The sequence below is a fragment of the Bos indicus x Bos taurus genome, chromosome 22 (genome assembly GCF_003369695.1).
Source record: "Bos indicus x Bos taurus breed Angus x Brahman F1 hybrid chromosome 22, Bos_hybrid_MaternalHap_v2.0, whole genome shotgun sequence".
In the NCBI taxonomy this organism is placed as follows: domain Eukaryota; kingdom Metazoa; phylum Chordata; class Mammalia; order Artiodactyla; family Bovidae; genus Bos; species Bos indicus x Bos taurus.
Genome location: NC_040097.1, coordinates 47713508 through 47730415, shown reverse-complemented (window position 1 = coordinate 47730415; position 16908 = coordinate 47713508). Strand labels below are relative to the sequence as shown.

The 16908-nt window shown below is 46.6% G+C and overlaps 1 protein-coding gene across 4 annotated transcripts in view; it reads left to right on the top strand.

Moving 5' to 3' along the window:
• Nucleotides 1-16908, top strand: part of MYRIP (myosin VIIA and Rab interacting protein) — a 227076-nt gene that overhangs the window by 173515 nt on the left and 36653 nt on the right. For all 4 annotated transcript variants that reach the window (XM_027522735.1, XM_027522739.1, XM_027522738.1 and 1 more), the window contains one exon: nt 9376-9615. In XM_027522735.1, the coding sequence (XP_027378536.1) occupies nt 9376-9615 (240 nt within the window). The remainder of the gene's footprint in view (nt 1-9375; nt 9616-16908) is intronic.

The following is a 16908-nucleotide window of genomic DNA, read 5'->3' as shown; positions in this document are numbered from 1 at the left end:
AGAATAAATACAGCCCCCTCCATGAACTGCTTCAAATGACACACACTTTGGAGGCCGCTTCTCACAGTGCCACTCAGTGTGCGCCAGTACATGACTCTAGGGACAGCCCAGTCAGCTTGGGCCTACGAGGGGCCAAAATAACCTGACCTCTACCGGTCCGAGCTGCTCCTGGATCGGGTTGTGAGATCTGTCAAGGAGTGGATGGCTGCCTCCCCCAGGCCCTGGTCCATGAGTGCTGTACAGCTCTGAATTCAAAGAGAGGCACTCTGCGATGTCTTGCAAGACCACGCAAGGTGGTTGTGGAGTGACAACACCCCCCACACCTGCGAACAGTGAGCCACCTGTCGGATCCACCTACCTCTGAGGTGTGTTAAGAGAACACTCCCAAGCAAGGCCTTCAGTCTAATTCAAACTGTATCTGAATTCCCTCCAATGCACAGACTAAAGGGTGAGAGTCCCCACTTCTCCACCCCAATTCCTCACCGTTGATTTTCATAGCTTGTTAGCATGGAACCTTCCTTTACATGAAAACTTAAAGAGCTGCTCTGAGATAAGGCTGCCGGTTCCTCATGCCTCTCACTCCCACCTCCACGGCAGCCTCCGCAAGTACAGATCGTAACTTGGAAACAGTTGAGAGCATGTTTGATCAAATACCCCCTGCACAGAAGAAAAATCTTAGACAATGACCTGTCAAGTCATTCCCCTTGTTAGTGAGAATTTCTGGGTGCCTCCATGACTAGCTGGTTGCAGAGAACAAGTCTAGAAAGCAATGAGATGTTTACTGTACATAACAGTTTTTCTTTAACATTCTTGTGTCATAGGCCCTGATGAATTATTAAGTTTTCTCCCCAGTGGGGAAGAGAAATGTGCATGAATACAAGTGCTCAGAGCTTTACATTTTTAACCAGGACTCTGTTGGATATTAAGGAAATGACAACCCACTCCAGTATTCTTGCCTGTAGAATCCCACGGACAGAGGAGCCTGGTGGGCTACAGTCCATACGGTCACAAAGACTTGGACACAACTGAAGGGACTTAGGATGGATGGGCCAAAAATGATGACTTTTGTTTTGCTGTACTTAAATTGTGGCCCTACTTTGGGCGGATATTAAATAGCGGGGCTACCTGTCAGTTAAAGCCTTTACTTCCTGTGGCAGTAAAGGCGTGTTCACCCCATGAGGGAAATGTTGAGCTCTCTCTAGAGTAGGGATTGCTTTCCAGGTGGCTCAGTGGTAAAGAATCTGCCTGCCAATGCAGGAAACACAGGTTCTATCCCTGGGTCGGGAAGATCCCCTGGAGGAGGGCGTGGCAACCCACTCCAGTGTTCTTGCCTGGAGAATCCCATGGACAGAGGAGCCTGGAGGGCTATAGTCTATGGGGTCACAAAGAGTCAGACATGATGAGTGACTAAGTAACAACATTACAGCAGGGACTGGAACCCAGCCCACTCACAGCAGGTAGCAGGTCGTTGGCAATGAAAAGAAGGGGATCGGGAACAGCCCTCAGCCCCACTATCCCAGCCCCTGACCTGAAGTTCAGCACATGATTCTTTAGGAGCCTCTTTGTGCCCCTTCTAAGATTCTGACCCTCATGCTGGCACTACAGTCCAGGTACTGAACACTATCAAAATCCAAGGATCATGTGACTGAATCTACACCCAGTTCCAATGCTGAGTCAGAGAGAGAAAAAAAAAAGATGAAGTTCACTGTTAATGCTGCTTCCTTCCTAAAAGATGTTTCCACAAAGTGACAGGCCAACCGTAGTCAGTATGAAAATAACTGTGACTTAAATGCGTATTCCTCATATAAATACTGACCTGGGAAGTCCAGGCTAATGGTTTTCTGGGTATTTTGCACAGATTGCCATAATTCCAAAAATGGCTGCTGTTTCAACAAATGGCGTAGTTAATTCTGCCAGACAGGAGATTCCAGAGGGAAAACAGACCAGGGGCACAGCCCACCCATCAGAGGGATTTGGGCTCTGGAAGAGGGATCTGCGTCCCAGATTTCATTGAGGTTTCCTGGTGCCTCAGACGGTAAAGAATCTGCGTGTAATGCAGGAGGCCCGGGTTCAATCCTTGCATCTGAAAAATCTCCTGGAGGAGGAAAAGATGACCCACTCCAGTGTTCTTGCCTGGAGAATCCCATGGACAGAGGAGCCTGGTGGGCTACAGTCCATGGGGTCACACAGAGACAGACACGACTGGATGACTAGTACTTGCACTTTTCTTGTTTATTTTTAAGTCAATTTTATAATACGAAGGACTCAGAGAACAGCTTGGGAATCACACCAGAACAACCGACCTGTAACTATAAAAGTTAAAATTGAGCCTTTCAGCTGACATCCAGTTGTTGAGCTCCCATAACCCCCTTCACCAGACTGGTCCCCAAGGCCTGGGCCCCCCTGTGCAGCTCCACTGGCCCAACTCAGACCCTCGCACCGGGAGGCGTGCTCCTCAAGGCAGGCAGATGTATTTCAGCATTAAGTCTGATAAAATTCCAGGTTCCACCTTCCCATTTCCACCCTGTTAAGCTGACCAAGGATTTGACGTATATTTTTGTAGGTATGACTGTTCTTATCACACCGGTTATTTTTTAAATGCCTTATTCACCAGAGTACAGCATGTGAATACATCTAGTTTGGGGTTAACATCAATACATCGGGAGAGGATAAACCTCCACCTGAAGGCACCAGAGACAGAGCTTTCCCAGGCCCGCAGAAGAAATGGGACATCGGTGGAGTCGGCCAGCCCCAGGCTCTTTCTGCTCTTCTCCAATTCGGGATCACTGTGTATGCCAAGGGATTTGCACGTAGAACCACGGCCATTTGCTGTGTAAAGAGTGTCTAGGGTTAGTTAGCCTTTTGGGGCTTTCCTCTGTAGTCGACTGAAATAATACCTAAAAGCAAGCTGCCGAAATTCTGATTTTTAGGTCAGGATCAGAATCTTTCATCACTGGGGCTGACGAGGGCCACCAGGACACCCGGGTATATTCAGAGGTCTGACGTGTGACCTCTGAGAGTAATCCTTTAGTGGGCCTCCTTTGGAGAGGATGGAGGAGACTAGAGGCTCCCACCGCCCCACCTCGAGTGGCCTGATGGTTGGAAGGCGAGCTCTGGGAAAGCAATTCGAGGACTGGGGTTGTCCAGCCTGGAAGACGTTGACTTTCCTCCCTTAAAACATGCGGAGAATCTGGATGATGGTGGTGATGAGGCTGAGGTGGAGAAAAGCTGCTCTGAATTAAAGCAGGCAGGATTCCAAGGTCTATAAAGACAGACCACCAGGCTGACTGAAGGAAAGGGGGACTGAGAAAATCTGAGTACCCATTGCCAGCGTGCCGCTAGAAAAAGGATCTCCTCACCCCTTTATAATTTCCCCTTGTGAAACAAGAGGTTTCCTTTGCATCTCGGGTTCTTCCCCTGCTCTGCGGTTCTGCAATCTGGTCTCCCTCCAGGGAGTGTGGTTTAGTGTGGAGCTTCTAGCTTTATCTTGGAAGAATGCAAAGAGCTTGGCCTTTAGGGTCAGGCCATCTTCAGCTCAGCCACACTCTAGCCACGTGACCTTGGACAGCCTACTCATGTTAGTGTCCTCAGGGATACAGAGGGGACGACTGGGCCTCTTGAATGAGATTCTGTGTGTGCAGCACCCGGAGCAGTGTTCACCCACACCACACGGCCATGCTCAGCCACAGGAACCCTGCAGTTCCTTCCTCCACCCTTCACGTCCCCATCGCCTCCATTTATGTCTACCTTTGTATTTCTCAATCTTGGGAATTCATGGATTACCCAAGAATTTTCAGACGGTATCCGGTTTGAGAATGGCTGCATTAAAACTTAAATACTGTCAATATAAGAGACCTGTTAGCACCACCAGAAGCATAAATCAAACAAAGGAATGGCAATCCCCTGGCAGCACTCAGTGGCAAGGTGGTTGGCCTGTCACCCACAATGTGCTTTTTTTAGGGTATCAATGAAACAAAAACGAAAAATTAAAGATTAGTATAAAGGACTTGGAAGAACTGATGCTTTTGAACTGTGGTGTTGGAGAAGACTCTTGAGAGTCCCTTGGACTGCAAGGAGATCCAACCAGTCCATTCTGAAGGAGATCAGCCCTGGGATTTCTTTGGAAGGAATGACACTAAAGCTGAAACTCCAGTACTTTGGCCACCTCATGCGAAGAGTTGACTCATTGGAAAAGACTCTGATGCTGGGAGGGATTGGGGGCAGGAGGAGAAGGGGACGACAGAGGATGAGATGGCTGGATGGCATCACCGACTCGATGGACGTGAGTCTGAGTGAACTCCGGGAGTTGGTGATGGACAGGGAGGACTGGTGTGCTGCAATTCATGGGGTCGCAAAGAGTCGGACATGACTGAGCAACTGAACTGAACAGATAAAGAACTTGCAGAGAATCTCTTGGAAAAGAAGATATGTTAGTTTATCTGAAGGAGTATTCTGTCATCAGGTATTTAAACTTTTACCATACAATTGTACTCATTTCACATGCTAGCAAGGTAATGCTCAAAATCCTTCAAGCTAGGCTTAGTACATGAACCGAGAACTTCTAGATGAACAAGCTGGGTTTGGAAGAGGCTGAGGAACCAGAGATCAAATTGCAAACATTCATTGGATAATAGAGAAAGCAAGGGAGTTCCAGAGAAACATCTACTTCTGCTTCACTGACTACACTCTGACTGTGTGGATCACAACAAACTGTGGAGAATTCTTTAAGAGATGAGAGTACCAGACCACCTTACCTGTCTCCTGAGAAACCAGTATGCAGGTCAAGAAGCAAGAGTTAGAACCAGACATAGAACAGCTGACTCATTCAAAATTGGGAAAGGAGTACAACAAGGCTGTATATTGTCACCCTGCTTATTTAATTTGTATGCAGAGAACATCATGAGAAATGCCGGGCTGGATGAATCACAAGCTGGAATCAAGATTTCCAGGAGAAATATCAATAATCTCAGATATGAAGATGATACCATCTAATGGCAGAAAGTGAAGGGGAACTAAAGAGCCTCTTGATGAGGGTGAAAGAGGAGAGTGAAAAGATGGCTTGAAACTCAACATTCAAAACACTAAGATCATGGCATCTGGTCCCATCAGTTCATGGCAAATATAAGGGGAAAAAATGGAAGCAGTGACAGATTTTGTTTTCTTGGGCTCCAAAATCACTGGGGACAGTGACTGCAGCCACGAAATTAAAAGACGCTTGCTCCTTGGAAGAAAAGCTATGACCAACCTAGACAGAATATTAAAAAGCAGAGACATCAACTTTTCCAACAAAGTTCCATATAGCCAAAGCTATGGTTTTCCCAGTAGTCATGTACGAAGGTGAGAGTTGGACCATAAAGAGGGATGAGCGCTGAAGAATTGATGCTTTTGAATTGTGGTGCTGAACAAGACTCTTGAAACTCCCTTGGACTGCAAGGAGATCAAACCAGTGATCAAATATTAAAGGAAATCAGTCCCAAATATTTATTGGAAGGACTCATGCTGAAGCTGAAACTCTAGTACTTTGGCCACTTAATATGAAGAGCCAACTCACTGGAAAAGACGCTGATGCAGGGGAAGGCTGACAGCAAAAGGAGAAGGGGGTGGCAGAGGATTAGATAACATCACCAACTCAATGGACATAAATTTGAGCCAACTCTGGAAGATAGTGGAGGACAGAGGAACCTGGCTATAGTCCATGAGGTCGAAAAGAGTCAGACACGACTTAGCAACTGAACAACAATAACATCATCCTTATTTAGCCAGAATCACCACATTAGGCAGAGAAGGCAATGGCACCCCACTCCAGTACTCTTGCCTGGAAAATCCCATGGACAGCGGAGCCTGGTAGGCTGCAGTCTATGGGGTCATGAAGAGTCAGACACAACTGAAGCAACTTAGCAGCAACAGCAGCCACATTAGGGGCTTCTCAGGTGGTTCAGTGGTAAAGAATCCACCTGCCAATGCAGGATTCTTGGGTTTGATCCCGGGTCGGGAAGATCTCCTGGAGAAGAGAATGGCTACCCACTCCAGTATTCTTGCCTGGAGAATCCCATGGACGGAGGAGCCTGGTGGGCTACAGAGCATGAGGTCACAAAGAGTCAGACACAGCTGAGCATGTACGCACGCACTCCACACACTAAATAGAAATGTGCAAAGAAAAGGCAACTTTTTTTCCTTAAATTTCCTCATCAGTCTCCCCACTCTGAAGAGCCAGGAATGTAAAACCAGCCAATCCAACAGACACTTAGCCGCTTGCAACTTTCTGTTTAAAACTGTATTTTTAAAGTAAATAACCAGTCATCCAACCCCTCCACTTTCTCCAGCTTCACCATCTTGGGTTGTGAGGGGCCTTCTGGCGTCCTCTGAGAGCCGAGCAGTGTTCCTGGTCCCTGCAGATCTCTCAGTGATGGGGCCCCTGTTCATCAAGTCATCCTCTGCACTGGCCCCCAGCCTGGGCATCCCACCAGTGTCTAAGGCTCCGCCCCTGTGTGCTCAGTTAGAACCCTGGATCTCTCCCTCAGGCCCCACCTCGGCTCTCACTTTCATCCACTTCCAACCCTGTCGTGCAGCTCCTGGTCAGCTACCTAATTTCTACTCTAGGGAGCTCCTGGGTGCTCAACCTTCCAGGAACACCCAAGATCTTCCATGAGCCAGCTTCTGAGTGCCCTTGGTGCCACCAGCAGCCTGGGGAGACCCAAGAGCCCAGAGATACTTGACAGGTAAAGCTCACTCCTTAGACAGACGCCTGCTGTGCTGTGCCAGGTTGCTTCATTTATGTCCGACTCTGGGAGCCCATGGAGTGTAGCCTGCCAGACTCCTCTGTCCATGGGATTCTCCAGGCAAGAATACTGGAGTGGGTTGCCATGCCCTCCTCCAGGGGATCTTCCCAACCCAGGGATCAAACCCTCATCTCTTAGGTATCCTACATTGGCAGGTGGGTTCTTTACCACTAGCTCCACCTGGCGGACGCTTACTCCTCTGCAGTCTGACCCAGGCCTGTTTTCTCCACACCCCGAAGCTCCCCATGCTCTCCACCTCTGAGCCTTATTCCTCTAACTGTGCCGAGCAGCTTCATGCACCCTGGGTCTTAACCGTCCTGCTGCTTCCTCACCAACAATGCCTATCCCATGTCAACATATTAAAATGCTCCTCATCTCTCAAGAACCTGCTCAGAGACCATTCTTCCTGTGGAGCTCCCCCCAAGTCCTAAGACCATAGGCCTCCTTCTCAAGCATCCTGGGGGCATCGGCCACCTTTCCTGAGGTCCTCACCATTGATTCTTATTCAGGGCCAGAAAAAAAAAATCACCATCCAAGGGACCCTGTTTATCAGTCCGGTGATTTTTTTTTTCACTTCTATCATCTGTCTCCTTTTAATTGCCTTTATATAAACAGCTCCCTTTTAAGCATCTGTCCAATTATAAACTGAATCAAGCGAATTTGAAACATGAACTTCATAAAGAATCTGCCACACCTTTTTAGCAGAACAGGATGGTCTAGATTCTTGTTGCGAAATGTTGTGTGATGAAGCCATTCCTGTCGAATGACAAACTGAATGAAAACACCATCTTTTCTCTTATCCTGATAGATGCATTGTTTACTCATTGATTCTTTGTTTACTCATCGATTCTTTGTTTACTTATTGATTCTTGGGTTTGAGAAAATTCACTTAGGCCACTGTCATCTGAAGACTCTTGGTCTGAGATTTTACTTAAACAACCAATTTCATCCATCATCGTTCGAGTCTGTGGAGCTGCTCTCCAACTTCATCTTCTGAGTCATCTAATAATTGTGAAATGTTGTTCTCTCAGTTTTTTTTCCTTTGCCATTATGAAAAATTTGAATTCCCAACTGTATACAGTGAGCTAAAAGCAGACTCAAAATGACGATGATTTATTTCCATGTTGAATCATCCTTCTAAGTAATTCCATTTTTCTCTTTTGTTATTCTAGTCTCTTTTTTAGCATAATTGGAAGTATTTGATGAGTAATGATGAAAGATAATTCCCAGGATAATAAAACAGCAAAATATTTCCAAAGATAAGGAAAATGAGATCATGAAAATCTTGTCATGTGTCTTAGATTTATAAAAGGATCCAATGAACCCAGATAATAATTGCAAGATGGAAGGAGTTTTATTTACAGAATTAGTACATTTTCTCTTTGTTCTTCGGGAGTTCTTCAATAAAGAATAAAAGTCATGAAAGACCAAGCCTTTTAAACAGATAGAACAACTCAAAGAGGAAATTCAAAAGCTAATATTGTGTGCAGTGGACCCTGATGGTACTCTGGGGGTTATCTTGTTAAAATTCCATACACATCTGTCCAACATGAGGTGAAGAATAGAGTGAGACTTAACGATTTCCATGTCTTCCTGGAGTTTCCCAGGCCCGGTCAGGGCTCTACTCATAGAGGGAGCTCTAGGAGACGGTAGGAGCCAGAGATGTAATTGTGTGACTATCAAGGGAAGGTGGCATAATATTCCTTAACTGTGCACAAGAACCTCACACCATCTCAAAATCTTTGTGATCTGCCCAGAATACGGTTCTTTCCTCTCTCCCTTTTAGCTGGGTAACTGCTGCACTTTGAATCTCAACTCAAACACCACTTCCACAAGCCAGCTTTCCCTAACTCCCAGCCCTCCCATCAGGCGCCCCTTAGCAGGGCTGTCAGAGCCTCCATCCCCACCCCTGCTTCTCTGCACTTAGCAGGGTTTTAGTGTCTCCTCCACTGGGAGCTGGTGGAGGTTTGCTCAGACTTGCATCCTCAGTACCAGCACAGTGATGCCCCTAGTAGCCACTGGATAAGTATTCTGCAAATGAAAAACACTGAATTCACTTTTCTGACTACAGATGCTCACCTGCCTAAAGTTTTGTTTTGTTTTTTTTTTTTTAGTTGAAGGATAATTGCTTTACAGTATTGCATTGGTTCTGCCTAAAGTTCTAACAAAGTGTTAAGATGCATATGTTTGAGAAAGTAAGAATAAAAAGTAAGAGCTCATCCATAGGGAAAGCAGATCAAGCAAGAGCCTCATTTTCTGGTTTAGTTTACCTTCATTTTCATTGACCTTTGGTGGTTTAGTCGCTAAATCATGTCTGATTCTTCAACCCCATGGACTGGAGCCCACAAGGCTCCTCTGTTCATGGGATTTCCCAGGCAAGAATACTGGAGTGGGTTGTCATTTCTTTCTCCTGGGGATCTTCCCAACTCAGGGACTGAACCCCCATTTCCTATGTCTCCTGCCTTGCAGGCAGATTCTTTATCCGCTGAGCCATCAGGGAAGCCTCATGTAAAGGACTGACCTTTACCTGGCAATTATCGGGAACAACAGGGCTGTAGCAGAGGGTCTTCAGCTCATGATTCTGGCTTTCCTTCAGGTGCCAGGTGGTTTATCAGAGACTGACACCAGCAGTGAGGCTCGGCACCCCCGGGCCAGCACAGACACCACAGAAGAGAAACGGAGGAACAGGCTGTACGAGCTAGCAAGGAAAATGAGTGAGAAGGAGACTTCTTCTGGGGAGGATCAGGAATCCGAGCCCAAGACCGAGTCCGAGAACCGGAAGGAAAGTCTGTCCTCTGAAGACAACAGCCAGAGTGTCCAGGAAGAGCTGAAGAAGGTAAGGGCTGTGAAGTCACAGCAGACAGCCCAGTCTCTGCCCGGTCTCTTGACGCTGGGGCGAGGCTCTGTATTTGTGCTGAGATGTGCTGAGACCCCAAAGAGCACTCTCTAAGATGCCCATCCCTGTGCACTTGGGAGAGCCCAGGAAAACTTGACTTGATTAATGCAGAGTTATTCAATCAGGAAAATATCCCCGCATGTCCTTGGATATCTCCCAAGACCTGTCATATCCCATCTTTCATCAAGACAGCCCTTGCCTTTCGAGTCTGTAATGTAGTACCCACAGTCTTTCTTACTGGTAAGAGCTGTGTTATTTCGCACCACCCTCCCCCCGAGGAATGTTTCCTGTGGATTGAGGGCATCTAGCCAGCCCTCTTTTAGCCAGTGCTAAAGCTTCATCTCATAGTATAAAGTCTTCACACTGAAAGTTGCCTTCTAGGTCACTATCTCTGCAGTTTTCAGATTTGGGCTTGACTTACTTAGAACCTTTCCCAAACAAACCTTATATGGAATCCCAGGGTTCTAATCAGATACAAACACTGCTGGTCCGAGGGGTCTCCCAAACCCCAATCACTTGATCTTCAGTCCCACTGTCCTCTCTTCCTTCCAAGCCCAAGTAGGCCACCGAGTTCCAAGGGACGTGGTGTGAAAACCACAGAAAACAGACCCTGCCTCTGGCAGAAGGGGATCCCAGCCTCTCTCCCACCATCCTCCATGACCTGCCTGGGTTCCCCCCACAGCTCCTCCCTAAGTACGTCCACCCTAGACTCGACCCCGCTGCCTCCTGGCAGGGGAGAAGCCAGCATTTGTTCAGCGTCTCCTATGTGTCTGGTGCTTTGCATGTGTCAGTTCATTTAATGTAAAACCTCTGAGGCAGACACAGCCCCATGTGCAGAGGAAGAAACTGAGACCAGTCGTGAAGGTCCTTGCTCAAGGCCTACAGCTAGTAGGTTTCGGAGGCTGCATCACAAACCTCTTGGCCTCAAGTCACAGGCTCCTTCCTCTATAAGCTGCTGCTTCTGAAACTCAGATTACATCTTATCTGGTAATATCTCAAATTCTTTGTACTTAGGATCCATTTTTTCCCTATTCTGAGAGTAGGCTCTCTAAGCTAATGACTGCTGGTAACCCATATATATAGTCTATGAGCCCCCTTCATCTGCTCAGCAGCCAAGCTGGGGTGCTAAGCAGGGGGCTGGCCAGCCCAAGCAGTCTGCACCGTCCTTCATGGCTGAGCCCCTGAACCTTCCAACACCTCACACTCTGCCTTTCACTCATTCCCAGCCCATCCTCCACAACCATTGAATCCTCCCTCATAAACCAGCCGGTTCCTGTGCCTGGGGATGGTATATCCCTCTTTCCCCTGGCATGTCTGTGGGTGGAGAGCAGATTCTGGCCTTCACAGGCAGCCCTTCCCTGGGATGTGGGCTCCAACCCCTTGCCTCGTCTCCAGTTATGAGCTTTGATCCTCTCTGCTGCTTGAACCGATGCCCCATTACAGTCACATTTTGTCTGCTAGGGCTGAGAGCCAGAGGGCAACTGAAGCATAGTGTGTTATTTCTTACTATGACTCCACATCCTACTGACTTTGCTGCCTCGTGGTCCCAACTCACGCTGTACCGGTGGGGTGCTGGGCTGGGATGAGTCCAGCACATTCAACCCCCATTCACCTGCGAGCCTCACCTTCTGGAGGCACAGCCACCCATCTGTACTGGGCTCTGCTGGGTGGAATGTGAACAGGAAATGGAGGCAAGTCCTGGGCACTTTGACCCTTCCTGCCTCCACCCTGCCCTGTGCCCTCGCTGAGTAGGAAATTAGGGGCATCGCTTTTATCCAAACTCCCAAATGTGCCAGTTTCCCAAAGTTAAAGTTTTTCCCACCACCAACCATGAATCAGTGTATATAAAAACGCAGATAGCAAACCAAAAGAGAAAATTAATATATCTTTCTCCATCAAGAATGGGTTACTCTGATTAAAGGAAAACAGAAATAGAGGTTCATCTATGGAAGGTTGTTTAGAATCAGAAGAGTGTAGAGAGAGGCTTCAGAGCTACACAGAGTGTGAAACACAGCCATGCAGTTTGCAAACTCTGGACTTTGGTTCTAAGTCCAGGCCTTTTCTTGTCTGCTCACTACACCTGCTCCTAGCTGCCCTCTGTGGCCCCTCCGGTCCTTTGTCCACTCAGCGGCTGGAGCTGCCTGTGGCCCTTGAACTTGCTCCCAGCATGTCAACAAGCCCACGTGCACCTTGTTTTTATATCTATCCCTAGGACCCTGTCTGGGTCTTCATGGTTGATTGGACAAATGCACGTTGGCCTCATCTGTACAATGGGTATAACCATGCCCCTTTATAGAGTTGAGACAACTGAAGTTTACAGCATAGGTGTAACACAAAGCCAGAGCCCAGCAAATAGTAATAACCTCAGAGCCCCTTTAACAACCTCAAGGAGAAGAAACTTCGCTGTTGTGAAATGACACCCCTGTGCTAGCACTGAAGGAAGAGCTTAGTACCTATTTCCCATCCATGCATGCAGTGTCAAGCCAGAGGTCTCTAACCACATGTGGTGCTTTGTCATGCTCTGAAGAATGGGATGGGGAAAATACTGCATCAGAACCTCCCAGGTCCCCACCTTCAGGACCAGAGTGAATATGACTGCCCTTGTAATATGACCACAACCAGTCTGTGCAGTGCACACACGCAGACACACACACACCTTGGTTGGGGAGTGGGTCTGGGCTAAAGAGACTGTTCCAGAAACTGTTGATGCTCGCCTTATCTCTTTACTGTGCTGCTGCACACTGGCCCAAGGTCCACCTGCCCGGGGTCCCTGACACAGCAGGAGCGCCCCTTCCTGTGCAGAAGGTAGGCCGGGAGTGTCTAGACTCTAGACACTGGTCTAGAAGCACAGTCTAGGCAGTGCTCCCCTCCCTGAAAAGAGCCCTATCCAGTGACTGATAGAGTATAAATCCTCCAGCTCCTTTGCCTGTGCTGGGGCAATGACCTTGGGATGTATGCTGCCCACTGATGCCCAGTAGATCTTGCTCTGGGCACCTGCAGTGAGGACCGGCTCAAGCAGGCTGTCTTCCCTTCCCTGCCTCTCTTCTCCACTCCTCCACTGGTTCCTGGGACCACTTCTCAAATAAACTCCAAGCACTCGAAGCCATGTTTTGGGGTCTGCTTTTGGGGAAACCAGACTGAGGCAGTAACCAAACCAGAGAACACATGGAGTCCCAGATCACAAACACTCACTGCAGTGTTTGTGACTGAGCAGTGGGGAAATCTAAAAGCCTAGCTGACTGTTAGCAGCCTCTGCCTGACCTGGAGGATCCCTCATACAGACAGAGCCTCATCCAGACTTCACATCCCTCCTGCCTCTACCGTGGATTCTGCAATCTGGGGTCCATAGCAGAATAATGTGCATATTCCCATCAACACAGGGACATCAGCGGCAGGTCAGTGTCCTTAGTATGACAACCCATGTAGAAATTAGGGCTTCACAGTCTTGTCCAGCAGCAGAAGAACCATTTTAGAAATAGGCTTTTTCTGGACGGGAGTCAGCCCTTGGCTGTAGACAGAACTGGTCCCTACAGCTGATTCACTTTGGCTGGGTGAGTTAAGGATGATCACTGCCATTTGAGTTTTAACTACCTGAAGAACCAGCTTGTAAAGCTTGGGGCTAGTCCAGAAACCTGAACTCCTAGAGGGTTATATTTTTAACTGAAGCCATCTTGGTTCCATTGAACCTCAGTGGTCAACCTTCCATACCTTGGGATCCTTCAAGCCCCGAAATGAGCCTTTGCTTCTCCTCCACCACTAGGCAGGTGACTGTGCCAATGGTTATGGGAGAAAGGGCTGGCTAAAGTGCTTCCTAGAGCCATCTGCCTCTAGATATGTAGGTGCTGCGTTCCTGAGGGCAGGATGCAAAGAAGGACCAGGAACTCCTGGCCAAAGTTTGGAGGCTACCTGTAGGGGCTGGATCTCCCACAAACCCCTTATCTCCCAGGCTTACAGCAGAGACCCCCAAGGTCCTTTCTGGCTCCAAAGAGTCATGGCTCTAGACGTGTCATGAATTAAATACATTTTTGTTTCCTGAAATAAGTGTCATTTATTACACTATTTATATGACAGAAGATGTCCTGTGTGTCAATCTTTTGGAAAATGAGTGTTTGTTGAAGACCCAGATTAGTGAATTCTTGCATTATAGTCAAATCCGTACACGTGATGTCTTAAAGGCATTATTTAAATGTCTTTGTTTATTAATTATCACAGGTAACTGAATCATTGTGTTTTATTTTCACAAGGGAGTCACAGACCAGCAGGTATCTCCCCTATCCACAGTTTCATGAAATAGTTCTCAACAAAGTACTGAGCAAAAAGTAGTAAGTGCCTTTCTCTGCAAATAAGAGGCAAATCTGTACATTTTCTCACAGCCACTCCTCATTAATTAGTATCAAGTCACATAGAAACACAGTCCTGGTCAATGGTCAAGCAGACAGATTGACTGTTGTCCGAGAAAGCCCAGAGCTGTAGGTCTCTGCAGCGTAACGTGCTGTGAAACACGTGTTGCTGTCACATAAAGTCAAGTCCTGTCCGCACGTGTCTCACCCTTGTAAAACGGCTCACCATCCACATGAGGATTCAGTGTCTCTCACTCGAGGTAGCGTGATTTGAGAAGCGTGTCTCTGTCTTCGGTTGGTGCTAATTTGAATATAAGGTTCAATCCTAACTTGTATCTTTCAAGCTGTCCTGATCTCAGGAGGCCTTATGCCTGTTGAGGAATCAACACTTCTTTTCTAAGATTCTATTAAACAACTGGCTGTAGGGAAAAATAGAAACTTCACCACTTAGAGCTACAGCTCTTATCCACAGCACTTGAACAGGTGAGGTCCCACCTCACCGTGTTGTCACGGGCATCCCTCATCCCCACACTCTTGTCCTCCATGTGTGGGGGAGGGGCCTTTGAGGTTGGGAAGAGAGTTCGGGGTTCTCTCCTGGATCATGAGGACTTCAGCAGAACATCTTCCTCTCTAGGCAAAAGATGAGCTAAGCCCTTGAGAATTAATATTCTCATAATGCTAGTAGATAAAAGGGCAGTCTACATAAGCAGACAGTTGACCAAAAACAAAAAAGAATAAGGTGAATGACCAATAAGCATATGAAAAAATATTCAATTTTCATTGTATCTCAACTGTATTCAATGCAACACCCAGCCCATACTTGGCATATGTTTTGTACATTCATTCATTTTTTTTCCATTCAGCAGAAGCACACTGAGGCAATGGGAAGACAGCCATGAACAGGGCAAAGTTTAGCATTTGTTCAGACAAGCAATAAAAATGCAAATTGAAATAATGAAATGCCACTTGCCTAACAAATTAATGGTTAAAAAGGACAATAATTTATGTTGGTAAGAGTTCAGAGGACCAGGCAGTCTAACATACACAAAGTAGCACATATTAGCATGGGTGACTTGGTGACTCAAAGCAATCCAAGTGTGCATACCCTTTGACCCAGCAAATATACTTTCGATCATTTATCCTGAGGAATAACTAGACAAGCAGCCAAGGGTATATCACAATGCAGATCATTAAGTGTTATACTCTTATATTAGGAAAACCTTGAAACAACCTAAGTGTCCAACAATAGGGAGTTTTGGGAAAATGGAGAGGATGAGGTCCAGAAAACAGGTGGGGTGTCAACAATGGAACAGCAAAGACAGAATGGTCCAGATATAAGTAAGTGGGTAAATTTGATTTTTAGGAAGATGAACAAAATTTGTTTTGTGTTCTAAGCCTCCCCGAACCCCTTGCCCCACTTACTGAAGCAAAGTGCACAGTAAAGCCAACGCACTGACACTGGGTTGTGAAGGAAAGTTTATTGCAGGGCGCTAAGCAAGAGTGGGGATGGCTAATGCTCAAAAGGTGGGAACTCCCCGATGGCTTTCAGGGAAAGGTTTTTAAAGACAGAGTGAGGGAGAGGGTTGCAGGGTGCGTGATCGGCTTGTATACATTCTTCTGATTGGTTGGTGGTGAGGTAATCGGGAATCAACATCATTGACCCTCTGATTCCGTCCTGTCTGGGACCTTCATGATGGTGGTCAGCATGCAGTAAACATGGTCCACCTGATGGGGGTTTTGGTGTCTGCAAACAGCTCAAAGGACATGGTTCAGAAACGTATCTATAGCCCTTGAGAGGAAATAAAGGTCTTTGACTTTGTTTAATGGCTAAACTATTATTTTGTCTCGCTTGACTGTTTTTCTTTGTTTCTGCATTTTCTCACTTCTAAATGTATTAAATTTACTCTTTAGAACTCAGGTTTGGCTTAGGAAGGTAAAGTCTTTCTATAAACAAGAGGCAGGCCGAGGACATGGGAGAGTCTGTCCTGGGAATTCCCCATAGGGTCCTGCTTGGTTACATCTCTAGCCCCCTGAACTAGAAGGCAAGTTTGCCTTCTGAAAGTGAGGGGATGGTGAAATTGGATTGTCAGGATTGTGGACAGGGTTTGAAATAGCTATTGCATAGAATGGGAGAAAAATGTGTGGAGAAATATAAAGGATCCCCAGGGTAAAATCAGAGATCAAAAACATTTACCGGAGTTACAAAGAACCTGTAAAAGAAAACAGCAACTCTGCGCTCTAAATATAAAACAGATAAACAATTCAGACCTACAGTATAGCACAAGGACCTATATCCAATATCTTGTAATAACCTACAATGAAGAAGAACCCGAGAAAGGATAGATAGTTATGTTTAACTGAAGCACTGTGCTGTATACATGAAACTCACACAACATTGTAAATCAACTTCAATTAAAAAAAATAGAATATAGCAAATTTGATGCAAATGAATGCAAAATAAAAATTCAACCTATTCAAAGAAAAGGTCTAGTAGGAGCAGGTCTATTCATGAATCCAGATCATTCAGCACAATACACAGTACAGCTCAAGGAAGGGGTTCCGGGGTTTCCATGAGAACTCCCCATTTCATAACCAAGATTTACAGATATGAATCTCAAACCAGATTGGAGGGGTGGGGAGATAAAACAGAAATTCCCTGGTGGCTCAGTGGTAAAGAATCTGCCTGCCAATGCAGGAGACATAGATTTGATCCCTGAGTCGGAAAGATCCCCTGGAGAAGGAAATGGCAACCCACTCTAGTATTCTTGCTTGGAAATTCTCCTGGACAGAGGAGCCTGGAGGGCCACAGCCTATGGGGTCACAAAAGAGTTGGACACGACTTAGCAACTAAACAACAATCCATCCATAATAGGAAAAAAAAATGTGAAGTTAA